The sequence below is a fragment of the Zosterops lateralis genome (assembly GCF_965231275.1).
Source record: "Zosterops lateralis genome assembly, chromosome: 2".
NCBI classification, from domain to species: domain Eukaryota; kingdom Metazoa; phylum Chordata; class Aves; order Passeriformes; family Zosteropidae; genus Zosterops; species Zosterops lateralis.
Genome location: NC_139763.1, coordinates 71725094 through 71746932, shown reverse-complemented (window position 1 = coordinate 71746932; position 21839 = coordinate 71725094). Strand labels below are relative to the sequence as shown.

Here is a 21839-nt window from a genome sequence, read left to right as displayed (position 1 = left end):
CTGTCAGCATTGTGCCCAACAACACCAACATGTCACACTGTGACATTCAGCACTGGAAAAAAGGTTTGGAAAGTCTGAAAGAAATTTAGCTGTGACTCCTTCATTGTTTATTCTAGACTCAGAATGACTGAGATTAATTGGAAGAGTTGGTGCAATGCAGAAGGGTTAAAACTGATTTTAAAAAGAGAATGAATTGGCAAACTTTTAAGTACTTTCTTCTGGTAATGGGCTATCTAAAACACATATGGAAAAGACCTTATTTTCATCATACTTACAACAGTATCAAAGAAGAGAAAGGCACCAAGATCAAAAGGATTACATTTGTAATGTAAGGGTTATTCCTGTCTTCCTATTATTCTGATCAGGTGTTTTACAGGATCATGGAATAAGATTTGGAATCTTGTTTATGTTTAGTAATTTCTGAATTGTATCATCCATCTCACTCACTTCCAGTGTTAACCTGATGTCAATCCAAAGCCTTAGCCTCAGGAGTGTTATTGAAAAGGAGAAGTTCTCATGCAGCCAACATACAGAGATGCACTAATATGACTTTTTAGAAATACCAGAAAGTGTTTTATTGTTTTTAATTAGTGTTGCTGCTTTCTTTGTGTAAGTTTTGCCAGTGAGATTTTGCTGGAGCATTTGTCACCGATCTTAAAGGAAGCATGAAATGATGCAAAACCAAAAAAGCAATCCTAACTATATATTGACAAAGACACACTATCCTTATAGTATCCCACAGGCTGCAGATCTAAAACTGTTCCTAGGATTTACTACCTTTTTTCCTGCTCACTTAAGGTTTGGCTTCATTTCTCTGTGCACTGCCCAGTGGTGCTATTGCTGGGTCTGTAGTTTACGACACCATACAACTGCAGGGACCTCCCAGACACAGGAGATGCCACTATATGACACAGACAGTAGAAACCTACAATTATTGCTGCTTGGCTCTGTAAAAAAAGTGTCCTTTATAAACAGATATTTTTGACCGAAGGTTCATACAAAAGTGCTAGGATTTTAGATGGAATTTTATTATTGATTAGTTCTTGTGAATTGCATCTTGTCATATCTCATCTCTCATTCTGCTCCATAATGTACCAGAATCATATGGGTGACGCTGCCTGCCCTGGACCTTTGGCCCATAGTGACAGGGCAAACACACCTCAATAGGCTCCACTTAGACAGCTAAACATCACGTCAGGTAAGAAAGGGACACCAGCTCAAGAAGACAGAGTGCACAGCTGTACAAAACAAAGAACTGCAAAACCAAGTTTGTTTTAACCACTGTTTAGAAATTGTTCCACTCACCCATTTCCTTGTCTTCTCGAACCCTTCTCCTTTCACTTTCACACGCTTCCATCCATCTCTTTTTATCCTCCTGTTTTTTTGCACAGAACAAATGAATCTCTTCTGTTGTTCTGTTTATTATCTTAAAAGCATTCTTGACATTGATGTTAAAATCTTTGTCTTTGCCATCTTCAGCGTCCACAATTTCCATCTCGTCCATGTCAATACGATCCTTGTAATACAAGATGTCCCTTCTCAGCAAGTCCTTCTTACAGAAGACAAGCTGATGGTCAAAAAGGAAGAAAGTCCTCTGTTGGCTTTTGCCTTGTTTTGATATTTTGGTCAGTTCTCCTGAGTGGATCAGTTCTGAGCTTCTGGCTAGCACATCTGGTCCCTAAGAAGGCAGATATATAGAGATATGTAGTAAGTAAATAATATTTTAAGAACTCACTGTGTGTCTAACCAATCTCACTATATAATTAAGTCTAAAGTTTACTCACTTTTCTTGTATTTTTATTATTAGATTTGAAAATGTCACACAACGTAAATAATATCATAGAGATTAATTCAATCAATGTGGTTCTGCTCTACTTTATTTCTGCATAAACAGCGGCAAACATCTAAGTCAGTGAAACAGGTTCCTGTTCTTACAGAACTACCAAAATTCCAAATGAGATTCAACAGGCTTAGCATTTTTAAAACCTCCATTTTGTCATCTCAACTCAAAGGCAAGTGTCCACATGCTGCTCTTCCTGAACTATAAACAAGGTTAATCAGTAACAGAAACATTGCAAATGAAATAACTGGACTTTTAACTGAGCAATGACCACTTGAAAAATAGGCACCATAAACAACCACCTACACAGAAAAACCTATTCTGCAGGGGACATCAAGTATTGTACACAGTACCTTTGCCCAGGAAAGGCACTGGCTGACACTCACCTCCCAGTCTACGATAGAGACTTGCCAACGTGCAATCTTGTCTATGCTTTCTAGTCTTCGTTTTCGCTCGTTGATCAGGCATGCCACATTTTTCATGGCCTCATATGCAGCTTTTATGTTGCTATAATCACTGGGAAATGAAAACACATTTCAAGGATCACTTATACCATGGACACAATGCAATCACAAACCACAGAAGTGATGCAACCACATTGCTTGCAGTACTAGCCCATGCTGTCCACTTCTCCCCATACTCAGGTACTTAAATAAGAGAAACCTGATTCTCACTATTCCATACCCCACACAGTAGCCTGTACAATTCAGTACTGCTGTACATCCAGGAGCTAATGATTAGATTGGTGGGAGGAGGCAGAGGAGATAGATTAATGAATTGTAACACTGTCTCTACTGAAAACAATGGCAGAACTCCCACTGACTTCAGTGATAGCTGTATTTCACCAGAGGACTGTGTTTTAAAGCAAGATTTTAGTGGCATTTTTTGGGGAAGGGCATTCTTTTAATCATGTTTAACCACTATATTTTCTCCTGCTTGTTCCCAATGACCACGTCAATGAACACAAATGGAGAACGCTAGGTGGACAGGAAAAAAAATCAAAAGCAACCCCACAAGGGGTGAGAGAGGAGCACAAGAACAGGGTCACTGGAGAGAGGAATTAAAGGAGACAATATGAAGAAAGCATCCCATTTCCACAGGACAAATGTGTAAGTGCCATGATGGCCACCTTCCTCTTCCTGCTTTGGAACTAATGCAATCAACTCAGGCCAATCTTCCTGTCCTTCTTCCAGTGGTCTGCTCCCCCTCTTCTTTCCTGAGGTCCCAACATGCCTATGAATCTCCCCAAGCTTACAGGCAGGCTTTTTTTTTCTCCTCTGAATAGCATCCATCACTCATTCACCTTCCTCAAATGGAGGGACTCAGAAGACAGAAGGGAAGAGACACACTTCTTGCCTAAGGAGTCCCAGCAAAGAAGCTGCTTCTCCTCTTTTATTAGAATACCTCTTGCAGCAAAGGAAGCCAGAGGCAGAAAACAGCACAGACCAGAAATAAATCCTGGATTAGCCTTGCTGTCCTTTTTATCTGTTTCTGTCTCAATTCCAATTATCATCGGCTACTGCTGATGGATGCGCTTCCCTTCCGAATGTGTACATTCTCTCCTCTCTTTATTTATATCTGTGGAAACTCTATTCTGCCACACTGAATACAGAAAGTGAGGTTAACAATAACAGGATCCTTCTAACATCACAGGGATATGTCCCACAGGGTGACCACATGATATCCATACTGCTACTCTTGCCCTTCCTTATCTCAGTTCCTTTTTTCTCTGTAGGTGAGTATTTATTCCACACTTGCTACACAACTTGTGGCCTTCACAGCATACTGCTCATATTGGAACTTCAATTCTTTTACAAAAACAAAATGCTACCAAAACCCCAGCTGGCTGGAGCTTTCCCAAGGCTCTGTGTGGGTGCAGGTCTGCCTGTTTGTGGCAATCTCTGGACAGTGGGGACTTCTCTGTGCTTGAAGGCATATCTGGATGCTGTGCCACACAAAAGGAAAACAGGTACTAGGGTGGAAGGTGGCAAGACCTCCCTGTCACTTTATCTGCAGGTTTAATAGCTCACAGAATAACCTTTCTGAAAGTAGTAGCAGTGAAAGAGAAACCCTTGTTAGTAATTGGTATTGCAGCACTTCCCAGGTAGTCACAGAACTGAACAGAAGCATTTCATATCTTAACGGCAGTATGCACCTCCTATTTTGCCCTTAGCAAAATATCCACTGGTCTCCAAGGGGAGTTTCCTCAAAGTTAAAGTACTGACTTTGGCAAAGAAAGTATTGCCTCAGGCTTCATTTGGACTTTGCACAGGGGTCACAATGGAATATTTTCTTGCAATTATGCAAAATAAAAAGACGGACCCTTATAGATAAAATCTTAATTTGGTCAAAAATTTAATCAGGACAGGGGCATACCAGAAAGGCTAATAATCTGCAACTTCAATTTTTATTTATGCCAGCTGAAAATCTAATATCTAGACTTTACTGCAAACTAAGGTAATGTTTATTACCAAGTTTCTAAAACAAATTACCTCCAAACTTGCTCAGGTTGTGTTTTTTTTCTAAGACACTCTTTACATTTCCTTACATCTACAACTTTTATGAGCCTTCCCCTCTTCTTCTTTGGATTTCCTTCTCCTTGATTTCTTTTGACACATTGGCCTTTTTTCCCCACTCTGAATTACACATCCCTCCCTGCATCCTATTTAAACACCATCTTCTTTTCCTTCTCTCTCTTTGACTTTTCCTCATTGTGTCTTGCATCCTCTCAGTCCCCTGTGCTGCACCTTCAATACTGTTTTTGTGACTGACTGTGATGGTTCCAAGATGCCCTGTTTATTGTGGTCCATGACAGTTTTGTTCCTGATCTCAAATGCTTCAGTGTTGTTGTGTCACCCAGAAAAGCTGAGCAATTAGGTGTTACTACTATTACAGAATTTGCTATTTTAGTTCTCTCACCTGTGCTCCTGGGTGGTGTATTTGAGCAATTCTGCAAGCTGCAGAGGATATTTGCAGATTTTCTGAACAGGTGTGAGAAGAAAACCATCAATGGCAATGTCAATCATCTGCTGAAGCAATCGACAGGCCTCAAAGAAGTGCCGGTATTTGCCCTGCTTCATCAGCTTGGAGAGTTCAATGCAGGCACTGGGATGATTGTTACAATACTCTGAATAAATAGCAAAGCCTTCTTGCTATTAAAAAAAAAAAAAGTTACAACTTTAGTGAAGCATTTGTCTGTAAAGGAGAAAAGCTATTTTTGTAGTATCTATTATATATAATTAGATTAAATAATCCATTTTCTTGCTTCCAGGCTGATCAGCCTTGAAAGTATGCAAAAATCTACTTTGTAGCTGTCAAAACTATGTACCCTTCTTTGTCAGAACACAGAAATAAAGGTCTCTTCCTGAGTCAGGATAATTAAACTCACTTTAAGAAGTATTTTTCTGTGGGGAAGACAGCTATAGGCTTAGCAAGTCTCTATCAAGAACTGACAGCTTATCTCCCCACTATCTACCTGCCTTAATGTCTTTAGGAAGTTTTTGCATGCTGAATATGAGATCACTGCAAATAATCCAGCTCATCTGTGATCATTACAATTTTGACAAGGAACCTTAAAACTGTTTGCAAAATTACGTGATTGCTAAAGATGAGGAGAAATCTAAAACAAATATTTAATTAATTGCAAGTTGCTTTACAGTCTAAAAATGCTGCCAGTTTAGTATTTAAGAAACACTTGTTAGTAGAATCGCCTCCTAATATAGTAACTTGGCTTTTTATTATCATATTTTCTTAATTTCATAAATAAAATCAACTTTTTCAACCTACATGTTGAAGAAAACATGACCCAATTTCACTTAGATGAGGTTCCTCTTTGTTGTACTGTTTCTCAAGATCCTTCAGAAACTTCCTTTGGAACTTGTAAATATCTTCGATATTTCCAAAAATGGTGCTTAACTGAGCTGTGGTGAACATTCCTGTATGTTTGCGACACTGCCGAATGTAACCCTGAAATGAAATAAAAAACACTCCTTAGTCTGAGGATGTCAGACAGGTCCTACCCTGAACAAAATCATCTGAGCTGGCAAGAATCCTGTGGTCTCTAGGCAAGGAAGTGGTTTCCCAGCCAAACACACACAGAAGCACAAATTCAGATTTGCACCTGAGATGTTCACATATGGATATTGGGGTCCAGCCCCTGTCTCGGGGTACCCCAAATGAAGCAGGGAACCTCTCGAGTGTAAAGCCCACTCTCATCTCCCTGTTATGAATTCACTGCAGGGACTGAAGCTCCAGGAACAGCTGCTGTGCTCACAGTCTCACAGCAGTTTTGGCACCAGGGTTCAGAGAGTGCAAAGGTTAACTGATGTGGCAGGGGCTATCTGCCAGGCTTCTCCACTTGGCTGCTGTCAGGCAGGGCTCCTGCAAACAGCTTTGGGAGCAGACAGCTGAAATAGCCTTGCAGTTGCTCTGGTGAGGTTTACCAGGAAGCAACACCGGCTATTGCTGGCACTGTTAGGAATATTCCTGTCTCCACAGCCATCTGCTCTGAGAGCTGTGCAGTGGCTACGCTGCAAGCCAGTTACCGCATTTCCTGCTGCACCAACAGGGAAAGCTAATTCCTGTGCGGCTCCTGTAATGTGGACTGCAGACACTTCTTGAATGTAAAACATGTTTTATGGGTATTCTCTAGCTTCATGATCCTGGCTACAACCAGCCTGAGTGAATCATTCTAGGGCTGAGCTTGCAAATTTGGGTTACTATCTGTGTAGCTTTTCTGGCTTAGTCCTACATGAATGTATTTTCGGCCTTATGTCCTACTTGCACCACCCTACAGATTCACTCTGAGGACAGAGTAGCGACAATCTCTACCTCACATGCTGAGCATTGCCCATTGCTTTTCTTCTTGGAAAATGTGTGCTTGCTCTCTTGTACTAAACTCAGAGGCTTGCCAGATATTAAAAACCAGGTATAGGATATACATATTAGAGAAAAATAATTAATTAATATATGCCTAAGCCTTAACAGGTCAGTAAAATATGAGAGTCATGTCCTAGAACTCAGCTAACCATGGGAGCAGCACAGTAGAGCATACAAATTCTTCCCTGTTCTTTCTAGCTTAAGTAAATAATGAATATGAATGACAAAACTTCCATTTAATGTTTTAAAATTAGCCAGTTAGTAGCCAATTTTTGTCCTTTCTCTCCTTTTTTTCTCTCTTCAAGATGCATCAAAAAGGCCTGATCCAAAAAAAATTTAAAAAAATCAAAACCTACTGCTGTCTTGTCTACTTTGCTGTGAATGAAATAATCTAATGGGAAGTGGTGGACTAAGGGATGACAGCATGACAAATACAAGGACAGACCTAGCACACTATGGCCACAAAGAGTATTTTTGTAGGTTGCTTAGAACCATTCCAGATGCAAACCACAAAGTCAAATACAGGTCAAATGCATCACAACTCACATCAGAAGAGGCAAACTTCAGTGAAAAGTATTAAGAAGCTTCTTGCCCATATGTGAGCCTCCAATAAATATTGAGAAAAATAACCAATAAAACCACCCCCATTTTATGGTTCAAACAAGCAAGGTAGATCTAAAACACACATAGATTTCTTCATAACTCCTAAGGATCCAGTAAAAACCTTCTCACTTGAGAAAACAGGGGAAAAAACCACTTAGTAAATACTCTTTCCAAGTTACTTCCAAGAAGTTTTGTCACTGAACTGTAAATTATTTTACTATAGTTACTCAAAGTTTTCTATACAGAGGCAAAAAGCTCTAAATAAACTAGACTTCCTTCTCTCATTTATTATGGAAATAGCAGTCAGAGAGGCATTTTTTCGCTATCAAAAATGCAATTTTTTTTTAAAAGAGAGGAAGCAATGGCTCATGGCAGTCATCATGAGGAAAAGCCGTAAGAGGAAACGAAGAACCTGACTGACAGCATCAGAATCACAATTGGGAGTATTTTGATATGAGAAACCGCTGGAGTTCTCAACTTATATGGAATAAATTGTTCTCATTAGGTCAGCAGAACGTCCTCAGTTTAAAGCATGTACCTCACAGATGTCCTTGAGATGCTTGATATAGACTCGTTCCGTTTTCATAATTTCCTGTATAACGTTGGTTCTCATCTGATCCCTGTTTTCAGCTATTTTCTGGCGATGCTTGCTAATATCTGAATCTTGTTCTTCATCCTGGATATTACTACAATTTTCTGGCACTTCTTCCTGATTAACTCGCAGCTGCAGCCAGAACAAACAAAGCAATTAAAGTGAAGTAGAAAGTTTTACAAAATGTGGTAAAACAGTTACAAACTTCTTATACCTAAGAGAAGAGTGGATCCAGATGTGTTCTCATTCTCATCTTACTGAGGGGGCTTCACAACAGGAGTTATCTCACTGTACACACTGCACACTCAAAGTGTTGAGATTTCTGTCTGGATAAATACATGACTTTCTATTTGAGAGAGTATTTGAGAGAGACCATGTTGTACTGTCCATGTACTCTTCAGAGTTCAGCTTTTTTCTGACCCTTACTGATAGTTAATGTGCTTGGCCACGATAGCATTGGGGTAAAAATTACAAAGCAGACACTCAACCACTTTTAAATAGTTTTCCTATCATCTGTATGATGTAGCAGCACCTCCTTTTTTGACTTCTGTCTGATTGCCCATGTTGTCTAGAGATGTAGGAAGGGGAAAGGGAGGAACCACCTCCTGCACTTTGTGTATGTAGTACTTCAAGCAGTATGTCCCATGTCTCACCGCAGGTTCTCAAAAGGTAGTTCAAAAACATACTTCAATTTTTACCATCTGAGAGTTGTACTGTCATAAATCTGGGTGAGTTCTGTCTGCGGAGTTCAGACTGTGAACCAGATTTCTACACAATGTCATTGATAATAAATTAAGCCCTATTTTACCAAGAAATCCCTGCAGCACAGCTCTCCCCAACCCTTATGAGAACTGTTGTATTCTCACTGTATACACTGATGACTTTCTGGTTGAGCTTTCTGCTTTTGTAATCTCTGTTTGAGAAATTCCTTTGGTTATAAAGGGACCAAATGAAGAAGACAAAGTAAAAGTTGTCAGAGAAGCTAAGGGATCTTAGGGTGTGATTCTCTACTACTTTTTCCCTTGTGAACTCCTTAGGGGTTACACCACTGATGTTCAGCTATAAACATGCTGAGGATCAGGTATGAAATGTAATGCCATGACAACTGTTGCACTCTGCCAGGAATCTTGCAATGGTGCAAAAGCAAGAAGCAAAAGTTACTCACCCTGACAAAGCTAGCTGGAAACCAGGCTTCCTTGTCCTCATTTCTTCCCCACCACCAGTCTTTGTTGGAAGCTTCTAGAACTCTAATGACATCTCCAGCTTTGAAGCCCAGCTCTTGATCATCCATAGTGACATGGTCCCAGAGAGCCTCTGCATAGACGACGGTGCCATCGCTTATCAGCTTAGATAGGAAGAAAATGAGATTGTGAAGAATAGAAGATAAACTATGAAGTGTTTATAAACTATAAAGAGATCAAAGATCAACATAGCTCACTAGGTTGCCTACTATTGCTCCTGTTACAAGATAAAACTAAAATTTCAGATTTTCAGAAATCTATGCATATATTCATTAGTGATAACAATTAGAATCCTGCTCCAGAGCAGTTACACAGGGTAACAGTTACAGTCTGTGATGGTTTAAAACCCAGAGGGAAAACTAAACCCACTCAAACTGTACCCTTTCACCTACTCCCTTCCTCTAGTGAAGGAAACAGTAGGAGAGGTTATAGAAGGAATCACAATTTACTGAAAAACTGCAATAACTACAACAATACTAGCAAAGAGTGTAAGTAAAAAGAAAGTTTTACCCATAAAAAGGTATTTACCACTGAGCAAACAAAAATGTCTCCCAAAGAAACTAGCTACTGCCATTGACTCTTTTATGACTATGAAATCTCAGAGCGTGGAAAACATCCCTCTGCATCCCCTGTCCCTGCCCTCCCTGGCCCATCATTCCAGCAAGGCAAAGCCCAGGACATTACCTCATTAATTGCTAGCTGCTCCCCTCCAGGCTGCAGGTACCTGGGAGCAGCTTGGCAGAGCTCCTCATAGCTGTAATCTTCCTCACTGCCATTGTCATCCACTAAGGCTGAAGATTCAGTCCCACCATCTGCAGCAACTAAAACAAAAGTGCAACAGCTGTTTGCTTCATCATTTTTATGATTCAAAGAAAGACAACAATGCAATAGGAATTGCTGAGAAATTGCCTTTGTTGTCATGAATAAAACAATAACAGCAGAAGTGGAGGGCAGCAGAGCTCTCAGGAAAACCACCTTTCCGTCATTAAATATGTTTTACTCTTCTTCAGAATTTTCTCATTTAGCAGCTGACAAAACCAAGAAACTTTTGTACACAAAAAAAAAAAAAAAAACGGAACTACAGCAATTCCTTATTTATTTTTTACGAGAGGAAACCTTAAATGACCTGTATCAGAAGGAAGGCCCTGATACCATTTCCCAGGCAGCAGATGAGAGAGCCCCAGCAGCCCCCAGCAGTGGGGACACTGTCATCCCCAGGCCAGATGCCCTCACACTGTCACATCCCCTCCAGGGACATAAGGACCCAATGGTTCTGTGCCCACCCAGCTGTGAGAGGGGTGGGCAGCCTGCCTGCAGCCCCAGCTCTGCACAGGCTCCTGCCACCTCTCCCATGCACTGGGGAGGTGCTGGCAGCAGCAAGGCTCAAGGGGACAGGGAATCCAGACTGGGCACAGTGGAATGGCCTTATAAAAACAACTGTTCTAATTGTGCCAAATCCCAACAATTTCTTGGTTTGACAATTGTACGTTTTCTGACCAAAGAGGCAGTTTTGTATAGAAAGAGAGGTCAGGACTAAAATGAGCTTCATCTTATTACACAGCCACATAACCCAGGAGAAACACCGTTACTGTATAAAACTGTAAAATCCATTTGGGGTACACCACTGGGTGATAGATCCTTTTGGCAATCACCTCCACAGTAGCAGAGGAAGGGAACTGGGGGCTGATCTCAGGAACAAGTCTGACTGTCTGACACCCACACTGCTCAGTGCTGGACGCTGTCCAAGTGGGTTTGCCTTTGAAAGCCACCTGCAATGGTCAAAATACCCAGGATCAAGAAGCATTCATGACCAGTGGCCCTGTGCTTGAGTGCATTCTCTGGTCCTTGTTAACTTATTCCTAAAGATTTATTCTTATGGCAAGCCCAAGCTGTGAACTAGAGAGTCTGAAGTTCATACAATGCTCGAAAACACATTAAAAAGTAAAAAGTCAAATTCAAAATAGGTTGCTAGCACTGAACTTCTTTGCTAAAGGTTAGTGTGTCCCAGGTAAGTTGTCACACAGTCAAGAGAGCAGCTCTTACTCCTGAGTGCCTGGGAAAGGACATTTAAGCAGAATCATTGAACGTGCCAATGCCAACAAGCAGCAGGATCCTGACACTGCCTTTTCTCTACTCTGCTTCAGACCTGGGCACTGCCTGTCTGCTGGGCTTTGGGCTCTGGATGGGTAAGAGTCACAAAGAGACAACTCCTGGCTTTACTCCATGCACCTACTACCACCAGGCACTCTGCTGCCATCTGCTATTTACCTTATAGGGAAAAATACTGCAACCCCCTCCTCTGGGCACACCTACCAACATCAGCATCGTTGCTCATCTGAGCATTAATTTGCCAGAGAGATCAAAGCAGATCACTACACAGATTCACTAAAAACTTGCAAGATTTTTCTTTCCATTAAAAATAGAAAAATATGGTATAGTCTTGATACAACAGAACATGGCTATTTAGCCATTCTGTTCTACTCCCTAGCATTTTAAATATACGTTCACATTAACAGTATAATCTGCCTAAGCAGGAAGGATGCAGAATCCTTATTTTAAAAAAAATCAAGATTTCTTTTTTCCTACAAACTCCTTAATCTGAGCATGATAAACGTTTAAAACACATCCTGAGAAATTTACTGAAAATGCTTTATTTAAAAAAATCTGCAAATAAATATTCTATTAAATCAATTTTTATCTTATAAAGCAACATCCAAAAAATGAATTCCAGTGATCCTTTATACATTTCCACTGTACTATCCATACTGCCTGTGGGGTTGTTCCAGTAACAATGGCACATCGAAATAATCTAATTCTCCAGACAAAAATAACTGCAATTTTGGGACAGAAAGCTCTTTGTTACTCTGTACCAAATCAACATGCTTACACTGACTTTGTAGGATAAAATCAAGTGAAATCTCATATTCTGCATCTTTCCCTTTATTGTATACAGACTGAAATACCAGAGGGAGGGATGTGCTTTCTCGGTTGCACCAACGGGATGCAAAAAACTTAAAAGACAGCCTGGGATTGATGCAGATCTCCTAGCAGCTTTTCACCAGCACTGCAGGTTCCATGGATGACACAGAGTTAAGTGTCATCAGAGTCAGGCCCCCTGACTGCCACTGTTTACCAATTCAATCAAAAAAACACTATGTAAAAAGCAAGAGCGAGCATGTTCTACTCACACGTACCCATCTGAAGGCTCTCCAGACTCCAAAAATGTGCCATTGCCCCCCTGGCTACCATGCTGCCGTCAGCCCTCTAACAGGTGATGATGCTCAGTCCTGCAGGGCTGCTGGAGGATCACAAGAGGCTCTAGGCTACCCACAGGTTGGAGGAAGAGGCTGTCGGCTGCCTCCAGCTCCCGGCGGTGCCTCCGAGGCTGAGCCTGGCTGGGAACTGCCAGCGGCGCACTCAGCTGCTCAGCCTGGCTGCTCCCTCAGCCTGGCTGCTCCCGGCTCTCTGACATCATGGGGTGCCCTTAGGGAGGAAGTTCCAGAAAAGAAACAAAAACCTGGCTGCCTGGCCCTGGCTGTGCTGCGCCTGCAGCCGCTCAGACTGCTCCCACAGAGCCTGAACATCGTGAACAGAGCAAGCCAGAGAGTGCATTTGTTTTTCATTAAAGCAGCTAAATGCGATTTCAATCTATATTCAAATGACTGCAATCCAGAGGGAGAGACTATTTGGATGAGAGTTGGGAGTTCCTTGTATTACAACACTGTTCAGAGTATCGGTCTATCTTTGTCATACTATACCAGTTAAAGTTCCAGGAGAAGTAAACAACTAAGGTATTTTTTGCACAATTTCTCCTGCTTCACAGGCAAAACACTCTATCTATCATTTTTAGGGCACAAGCAGCACAAGCGTTAAGGCTGCAGCAGACTGCTCCCAAGAAAACAGAGGAGGAGGGAGACATTTTCTCACTGAAACTACAAACTTAATTCAGCTGCTCTATGAAATAGCGAGTGAAGCAGGAAAGCACTCACACCATCCATATTTCTCTGGGTCGGACCCAGCCAGAACACCACCTCATTCATTCACCATGGGGCAGCATTCACTCTTGCATCTGTGTCCTCCCGCAGTGAAGCTGGATCAGTCCATGCACTGGAAGCAAAGGCACGAGCTGTTCCCATCAGGAGAGTGCAAAGCCTGCTGCAACCTATGTCTGTTCACAGCACTATGCCTAATTTGGAAAGCCCCAAAAGTTTATTGGCTGCTTCTTTACCTGAAAACTCTTGCTCAGCTGAGCTTGTCCTGTAACTGGGGACTGCCTCCTCCAGGGATGTGTTCACAAAACCCTGCAGGCATTTCTGCACACAGCAATATCTCAACACCCACTAAAATCACATGGTTTTCCCCAGCACTGCCTCAGACAGAGAAGGAAAGTCCAAACATCACCCTGCATTATTAATGCTGTCTTCCTGCAAAAATCCTATTTGTGCTGCACTGCACGGGAGACTGACAGAAATTATCTCCTGAATCTCTCATACTTCCCTATTATTTCTTGCTGCAAGGACTCTAGTTGGATAGCACAAAAAAACCAAGCTACCACATAAGATCCTCATACACAGAATTTTTCTTGGCATAAACCATTAAAAAAAAGCAAGCTGGCAAACAAGTGGCACTGATGACCCTGAAGTGCTGATGATCCTGGGACTTGCAAGTGAAAATTTCATGCTTTTAATCAGCCAGAACACAAGCTCTTTGCCACTTTAAAAACAACCTCTGAAAAACAAAGCAAAACTCTTTTGGTCTGATTTTTGCAGAAAAGAACAGACTGTGTGCTTTTGCCCAATGACTAACCTATTGCCACCGTGGGATGCTGCTCAGATGGAGGGGGTCTTCTCTCCCTCCTTTGCATGGGCACATCTGGCAAACTGAACCACCACAAAAGTACTCATTTGGGGGGAGGTGGTGGTGGCTTCGTTTCCTTGTAGATCAGCCAGGGACAGGAGGAGGCACAGGCTGTCCTTTGTAGTGGCAGTCCACAGTGACCTTGTCCAAATGCATGCTGAGCTGGCTTAGCCACTGCACAGGACACTCTGAAAAGGCTGTGGGTAGCACTTACTAAAATACAAAAAGCTGGTTTACCCACCTCAAGAAAATTCAGTTTTAGAAACGCTCTGGTATCATAGAACCCTCCATCCTGGGGCAGACCACAAGTCACCCCCAACCACTTCCCTGACAGCAGCCAGTAGCAGATGCCCAGTGAGGAACATAAAAATAGATGAGGCATATGATAGCATTTTTCTGAAGTACTTTTTAAAATTCCAGTTATCTACAGATCAGTCAGATCCCTCCTGGGGCAGAAATTATATCTTTGTGTTTAATGAACCAGATTTTTCAAACCACTTTCTGAATTTTTTTAACTGTTGGGATGTGAAATATAATGTGGAGCAATTAGTTTTACAGTTTAATTTTACAGACTGTGAAAACTATCATTTATTTTGAGCTTGCTCTCTGGTGATTTCATTTGGTGCCCTTTAGTTCTGAAATTATTAGAAACAAAAATTATTATCTGTTCATTTTTCCCATGCCCAACAGACTTTTATTCTCCTATTGTCCTTTTTTCCATGTTGCAGAGCCCAAGCCACATTAATCACTCCTCCCAGAGACACACACAGAGTCAATTTTCTTGTCCTTCTGCTTTTCCCTCTCTTGTCCACCGTAAAAAATGCCTTTTGGGATGGAAAGGAACAGGGAGATGGCCCCCACACAAACCAGTGGCACAATTGGGCCTTCTGTTTTGTTCTCTATTCATTTCCTACAAACTCCTGCCCTTTTATTTACTGTTTTGACTGTTACTATGCACTGCACTGACTCTGTAAATGGCTGTTAAGACTATAAGACCTCTTCCTGAATGGCAATATCCAGCTCAAAGTCCATCCTTCTGCAAGCACATCAGGCTCTTTTCCTCCTCCACGTGCATTACCTTGGGCTTTACCAACACCTGACGCCAGCGCACCGCCTCATGTCTCACTTTTACTACCGTGAATAATTCAGCACACCAGCAAAAATAACCATTTCATTTTATACCTCCCTTCCCACATCATTCATGCAGACACTGAACATCTGATTCCACTCTTTAAGAAAACCAACCACTCTCCTAAGTCATTCCCAAGCTGTGCTCCACACAGTTCAAATTTGGCTCCACAGGCCAAATTCTAGTCCCACGCAAAAATACGCAAAAAAAGATGGGTTAGTTCTTGAGATGCTTATAAACTTGCTCTGCAGTGACAAACAGGCAACCTGTTTAATATAATTTATAACTTGTAACCTTTCAAAGTGCAAGAGTAGCAATGTTAAGTCTCAAGAGCATTTTCCCTTGTGTTTTCTGATTCTTACTCAGTTTCCTACAGATGAAGACTCACTGTCTTGTAACATCTGTTTTCTAAAAACTTACATCTCCACTTCTACTGGCCATTGCTATAAGAAGAAAGTATGTAACATTAGGCTTAGCAAGTAACTAAAATAAGATATCATTGGTTTTCAGTGCTTGGGTTTAGAATTACTTTCTATAATAAAAGGCTTTTGTACTATCGAATTTCACTGTGAGAGAGCAAACAAAAAACTCTCACATGTTCAAATACAAGGAAGTGCCTTGTGATTTAAGAGAAGAAAGGAAAGAGATCAGAATGTGTGACACCAGTCACTTTAATATTTTCTTCTGGAGCTACTTAAAAGATCTTTGCAACTCCTTTCAAACTGTGAAGTCCATGATATTCCCCACTTGCCTTGAGAGTTTTGATTTTAGAAACTTCTCCTGCTCCACTTCTGTGTCTATTATAAGGTCTCATAAAAGTCACATCTAATATAATCAAGGTTGCTTTGGCTTCATTGTCCTGAAAAGTGGCAGATATCTTAGTTTGTATATTTGTCACCTCGATGCTTATGTTTAGGAGACTAGTTATTCAAATCCTAAATACTTGGAGAGATATTGCTCTCAGGCAGTTGTCTAGGTAACTAATACACGTGGTATTAAGATAACTAAGTCATGTGGTTTCCAAACATGAACTGGAAAGGATAACTAAAAATAGAAAAAATAATTCCTACTCTGTGATAATAAAAGAGCCTCTTTTTTTTATAAACTATGTTATGGCAGACCTGTTACTCTGAGTGGTCCTTCTGGAATCAGGGACTGAGACACCCCATAATCTCAGCAAGAGTCACAGCATTTGATGTCTAATTTACCTCAGTGCCTGACCTGGATCATTAAGTGTACTAAGAAGCATACAGCAAAACACACTCCAGACACAGTTTTTAAAGTAGTTCCTAATATTTTGCTACAATATAAATTAAAAGGAAAATACAAATGGAGTGTATATAATTGCCCTGGTTAGAGAAAAGAGGGGGTGGAGCTTGTAGCGCTGTTTATTCCATACCACCCACATCATCGCTGGGGGTGTGGTTCTGGCAGGAGCAGCTGGGCACTGGAAACCAAACTTTGCCATCTTGCTGGATCTCTCCAGGGAGAAGGTATTGGGATCAGCCAAGTGGACCCAGCCCCTTTCACCACTGTCAGTCCCTTTCCCATTCCTTCAGGTCGCAGCTTTAAGACACGGTGATGAAGGACAGCAACGATGAGCCTGAGATGCCACCCCAAGGGAACAAAAGGCAAGAGAGAGAGGCAGCAGCACAGAGCCAATCCCAGCTACAAAGCCCAAGCTCCAGAAGAGCCCAACTGGAGCAGCACCGGTGCCAGAGGCAGCTGTGTGGGACTGAGCCCAGCTGAGTGGAGAAGCATCAGTGCCAGGGGCAGCTGTGCAGAATCGAACCAGCAAAGCAGAGCGGTCTGAGGCAGCAGTGTGGCCCAATGTGATGATCGAGCTTCCAAGGGGTTTGCTTGTCCTACTCCTTCGTTGTTTTCCATATTGGGGTGGGGAGGGGAGAACATTAAGTGGTGTAAGCTCTCCTTGACATATTGCCTTTGCATCCCAAATACCACGTGGCCCAGACACAGGAACAGAACTATACCGCCTTTGTGTGGAGACCACAGCAGGTACTATCTTCAAGAAGTGCTGGGTTTTTTTTCACTGTGGTAAATGCCCTTTTTTCTGCTTTTTGCATACTTTTTGCTATTAACACTGCTGTTGTCATTGTGATTTTAGTAAATTGCTAGCTCATAATTTCTCCTTATTGTCCCTCCATTACTGGAAAGGTGAAAGGGAACGGCTTATTTGGAGTTTAGTTCTCTAAACCAACTGTCTAAACCAGCACAATAATGTATCTCAGAATCACAGATATTTTGAGTTGCAAGGGACCCACTAAGATCATCAGGCAGTGATCGACCCTTGATCATCAGATGATCAACCCTTAAGTGAATGGCCCATATGGAGATCAAACCCATAGCCTAGGCATTACCAACACCATCTCAGTGGATAACCAACTGAGCTCATCTCAGTGGATAAGTCCCTCTTATTGCCATAGTTAGAAATTCTCAGGTCTGCTTCTTGAAAAGCACCTCCTGAAAAAAACTGTATGTTCTACTCAAAACAGGTGAATTCAGTTTTAGCATGTTCTTACATAAACAAATTTGCAATTAAAGCATTTTTCGCATATTTGGACATCATTGCAGCTAAAACTTAGCTAAGAACCATAGAAGCCAAGTTACTGACTTGTAAACACACATGTAATTTTAATGAACATTGAAAATGCTATTTGTTAAGTTTCCTGCTTCAGTCAAGGGAAGCCTTGATCCAGAAGGTTCAGGGTGAAAGTTCCCAACAGTGCTTTGTTCACCATTAACAGTGAAAGACAACAAAGTGAGAATTTTGCTTTTATTTCCAACTCTTGCCAGTGTCTGAAGGAACACAAATGGTGTTAATTCCAGGTTCTTCTGGTCCCACCTGTGAAGAAATGTTCCACTACTATTAGACTAGTTAATAGACTACTTCTGTTAACTCCAGATAACACTGCATGCTAAGAGTAAACAATTACAGTAAAATTACACAGGACACACCAGCGAGCCTGTTAAAGTGCAGTGCTTCCAAAAAGGCAATTTTTACCAAGACCCTGTCCCCTCATGTACCAGAGTTCTGGTTGAGCTACACTCACCAGCAAGCCACTTAATTATTTAAGGCTTGCCTATCTAAGTAAAGTTGAATGAATGGTAAACAGAAAACTAAAAATACATGTGTGGTGTGGCTAGGGTGCAGGTATGAACTCAAGCATACTAGAACACACTTCCTTCATAACCTATTGACTTCAGGAAAGTATATGAATAAGAGAGTGGCTCATAAAGGCATGTAAGTGGTCAGAACAATAAACCTTAGCAATGTCAAAGAGTAGACGTGAAAAAAAAGTTTTACATGATAACAGTATCTACTATTAAGAAACTCACAAAACAAAGCAACTTAGCTGGGTATTACTTTGTCACTGAGTTGATTTGTACTCTTTTGTCCTCCATACTACATTCTAATTTTTGCTTAGCCTGGGGTGTGGCTTTCTGATCCACAAAGTTAAAAATACTCATCTTACCATTAGATGTTCTCATCTGCCGCCTCCGTCCCACGCGGTCCAGGCCGATGGGGGTACTTTGTGAGAAGGTGAGTGGCCGGAACCTGGCTGAAACAGCCTTGTACGGGGGCACCTTGTGTGCTGGAACGGGTGGCCGTGCCACAGGCTACCGAGGAAACAGGAAAATCCAGTATTAGTAAAGCTACTGGCAAGTCCAACTGAGCAAAACTCAGGTATGAAGTAAGGTTTCTCCAGATAGTCCAGGTAATTACACGGGCAGTAAAATCCCAGATGTTGAAGTGACATTGCTTAAACACTGCATACCATGTGCACCAGCATCACAGAACAAGTTTTATTACATTACAGTTCTTTGTTACATTAAAAACTCCTTAGCCTTCTGTTGTGGTCAGATGTGCTCTGTAATTTCATCTCATAATACACTTTTTTGATGACAATCAGAAGGCAGGAGCACCTCTCCTATGAAGACTGGGCTGAGAGAGCTGGGATTGTTCAGCCTGGAGAAGAGAAGGCTCCAGGGAGACCTCACTATGACCTTTCAGTACCCAAGGGGGCCTACAAGAAAGCTGGAGAGGGACTTTTTACAATGGCATGTAGTGATAGGACAAGAGGAAATAGCTTTCAACTGAAGGAAGGTCAATTTAGATTAATGAAAATGGTAAAACACTCGAACAGGTTTTCTGCAGAGGTGGTGGATTTCTGCTTTCATCAGTTAAATGTATTGCTTGTCAGTAAAATAAAGAAGACAATAGTAACTGTCTAAATGATGCTCTGTTTTGAGTTCCCAGGAGTCTGGTAAGAAAGAGGTAATACTAAGTTTATTGCAAGTTTATCTCAAAGACATTTTCTTAGGATAAATCATTCCTTTGTTAAATTATGATTGGAAAACCTACCCCTGTTTTATTTGCAAATTGAGTCTGATTTTAGGTTGTCCCTGAACAACTCCACATTAGCCAGGCTGAATGATCTTGCATAAGCATTCAATATTAAACAGCCAGGCATCAGCACATGAACTGCAGAGAAACTTGCCTTTAGATCTTCTCTTACTGTTCTTCTATCAAGTAATCTGAAACATCAGGGATGTTTTTTTAATGAACTATCTCTTGACGCTCTGTTACGAAACCAAATGACAGTATTGTTTGAAAATGTTTTCTCACACCTAAGCTGTCAGACCAAAACAAAATAGAGTGGATAAGGAATTAGCTTTGTACTTTTCAAATACTCCTATGGGTTTTCAAAGCTTTAAAGAAAAAAAAAAATCACCAGTGTGAAGAGCAGTCTTTGACAGCCCAACATAAAATACTTCTAGTGCCTGCTTGATGAGTTCTTTCTCACATTCTAGCTAAAAGTTTAGTTGTTATTATGACTGCCAAAAACCTCCATGTGTACGAAATATGTTTTATCTATAACCTCATCTTTCAACCTCATTTCCTAAGTGCCTTATCAGTATACCAAGATCCTTACCACAAAAAGTCTGATTTGTTGTATCAAATAGCTAATAGAAGTGAGGGCAATTACTGTGTGCAAATAACTGGCCAAGTAAGCAAAAAAAGGCTATTTCTGGGTAACTAGAATTTTCTTATAAGACTTCAATCTAAATCCTTTTCCCAGACAGACACGGATATGCTTTTATTCAGTGGCAGTATTATGGCAGTAGGAAGGCCATAATTTGGTTTAATAATGTGCCCTTGTTAGGAATGCTCCATAGTTTTGGTGTTGACCACAGTGATCCAGCAATGTGCTAATCCAACCCCAGCCAAGCTCTCATGGCAGCACTGGAGCATGGAAAGAATAAATTCAAATAGCTGCCTTGATGCATGTTCCTTCACTATTAAAGTGATGTGAACAAGGTTTGAAGAGATCAATTTGGTTTCAGCACTAAATGAAGGGCCTGGAGAGTGTTTAATCCCTTACATAGTACAGCAAGTTGCCAGTATTTACTATCCTTTGAAATCCATCTATTATTCTTGAGTAAGACAGCCTAGAATTAGTAGCAATAATTTTCCTCTTTTTTTTTCCCTTCCAAGTTAAGAGATAAAATTAATTCTAAACTATCTTAATTACATAAAATTTGAAACAAAGGCCTGGGTAAAAGGTTTATTGGCTTCAGCCAGGGTTTTGCAAGATGCATTTTTTCATCAGGGACTTAGAAAAGGTATGTAATACACAATAACAGTGTTCATATTACAAATTTTTTTCACATGAAACTGAAAATCCTGCCATTGTTTCAGCACTTCACCATCGCTAAACTTCCCAGTGGGAGATGAAGTGGCTTGAGAAAGACTAACAGGACTCAAATTTCATTAACAACCACCACAATTAAATTTTTTTAGGATGCAAATACTAATTATTTTTTCTGTTGCTTTATCAGGTTGACAATTGCTTTAGGCGAAGTCCTCCAGCTTTCCTGGAAAGTAGAAAATACCTGATGAATGCAGTCTTACAAAAGCCTGTGAGCCTGAAGCTCTGCAACCAAGTGCAAGATGGGTCCACGACCACCAACACAACAGTAAGTTGCTCTACATATTGTACTTGCTCAGCACTACCTCCAAGGAGAAAGGAACAATTTTTACCTTTCAGTTTTTAAATTTTTACCTTTCAGTTTTTAATTTCTCACTCTTTTACTTAAGCCAACAGAGATAGCAAATATAGGTACTACTCAAGTACACACTGCTTGCTTATACGTTTCCTACCTTTGTTTCATCTGATCAATTTAGTAGTACACAGACAGATGTATTCATATTGTCAGTTTTCTTAAGTTCCTTATTTCATTAATATCTCAATTTATTACCAATTTTCTCAAGCAATGTCTTCATTAGTTTTAAGTATATTTGCTATGCCAAAACCAGGATTTTGAACCCCACTTTAACGCCAGAGTTTTTGAGCAGGCCTGCTTTTGGGTAATTTGCAATGATCAATAAATAACGTGTGATCATTGTGTTTGATTGTATTATTCTGTTCCTCAGGCCCAACACCCTATAAGGAGACTAAACACACATCTGTCTTATACACAAATAAGCCCTTATAAAGCAACATGAGACATAATGACCATGACAAAAAAGAAATCAGATTAATTTACAATACGGAAAAGATTATCCCAAAGACAGTATCAGGTTTGTTCCATGCTGTATTTTTAGCAAGAAGACAAAGCAATTAGTGACCAGGAAAGCAGTATTCTAAGTACACGATGTCAGCTTGACAAAAGGGA

At 40.9% G+C, this 21839-nt stretch overlaps 1 protein-coding gene across 5 annotated transcripts in view; it reads right to left on the bottom strand.

Annotated features, from left to right (window-relative positions):
• Positions 1-21839, bottom strand: part of SPATA13 (spermatogenesis associated 13) — a 72033-nt gene that overhangs the window by 7748 nt on the left and 42446 nt on the right. For all 5 annotated transcript variants that reach the window (XM_083854911.1, XM_083854912.1, XM_083854910.1 and 2 more), the window contains 8 exons: positions 18635-18779; positions 9839-9975; positions 9079-9258; positions 7860-8045; positions 5627-5806; positions 4760-4992; positions 2227-2356; positions 1306-1678 (listed from right to left, as the gene is read on the bottom strand). In XM_083854911.1, coding sequence (XP_083711037.1) covers positions 1306-1678; positions 2227-2356; positions 4760-4992; positions 5627-5806; positions 7860-8045; positions 9079-9258; positions 9839-9975; positions 18635-18779 — 1564 coding nt within the window. The remainder of the gene's footprint in view (positions 1-1305; positions 1679-2226; positions 2357-4759; positions 4993-5626; positions 5807-7859; positions 8046-9078; positions 9259-9838; positions 9976-18634; positions 18780-21839) is intronic.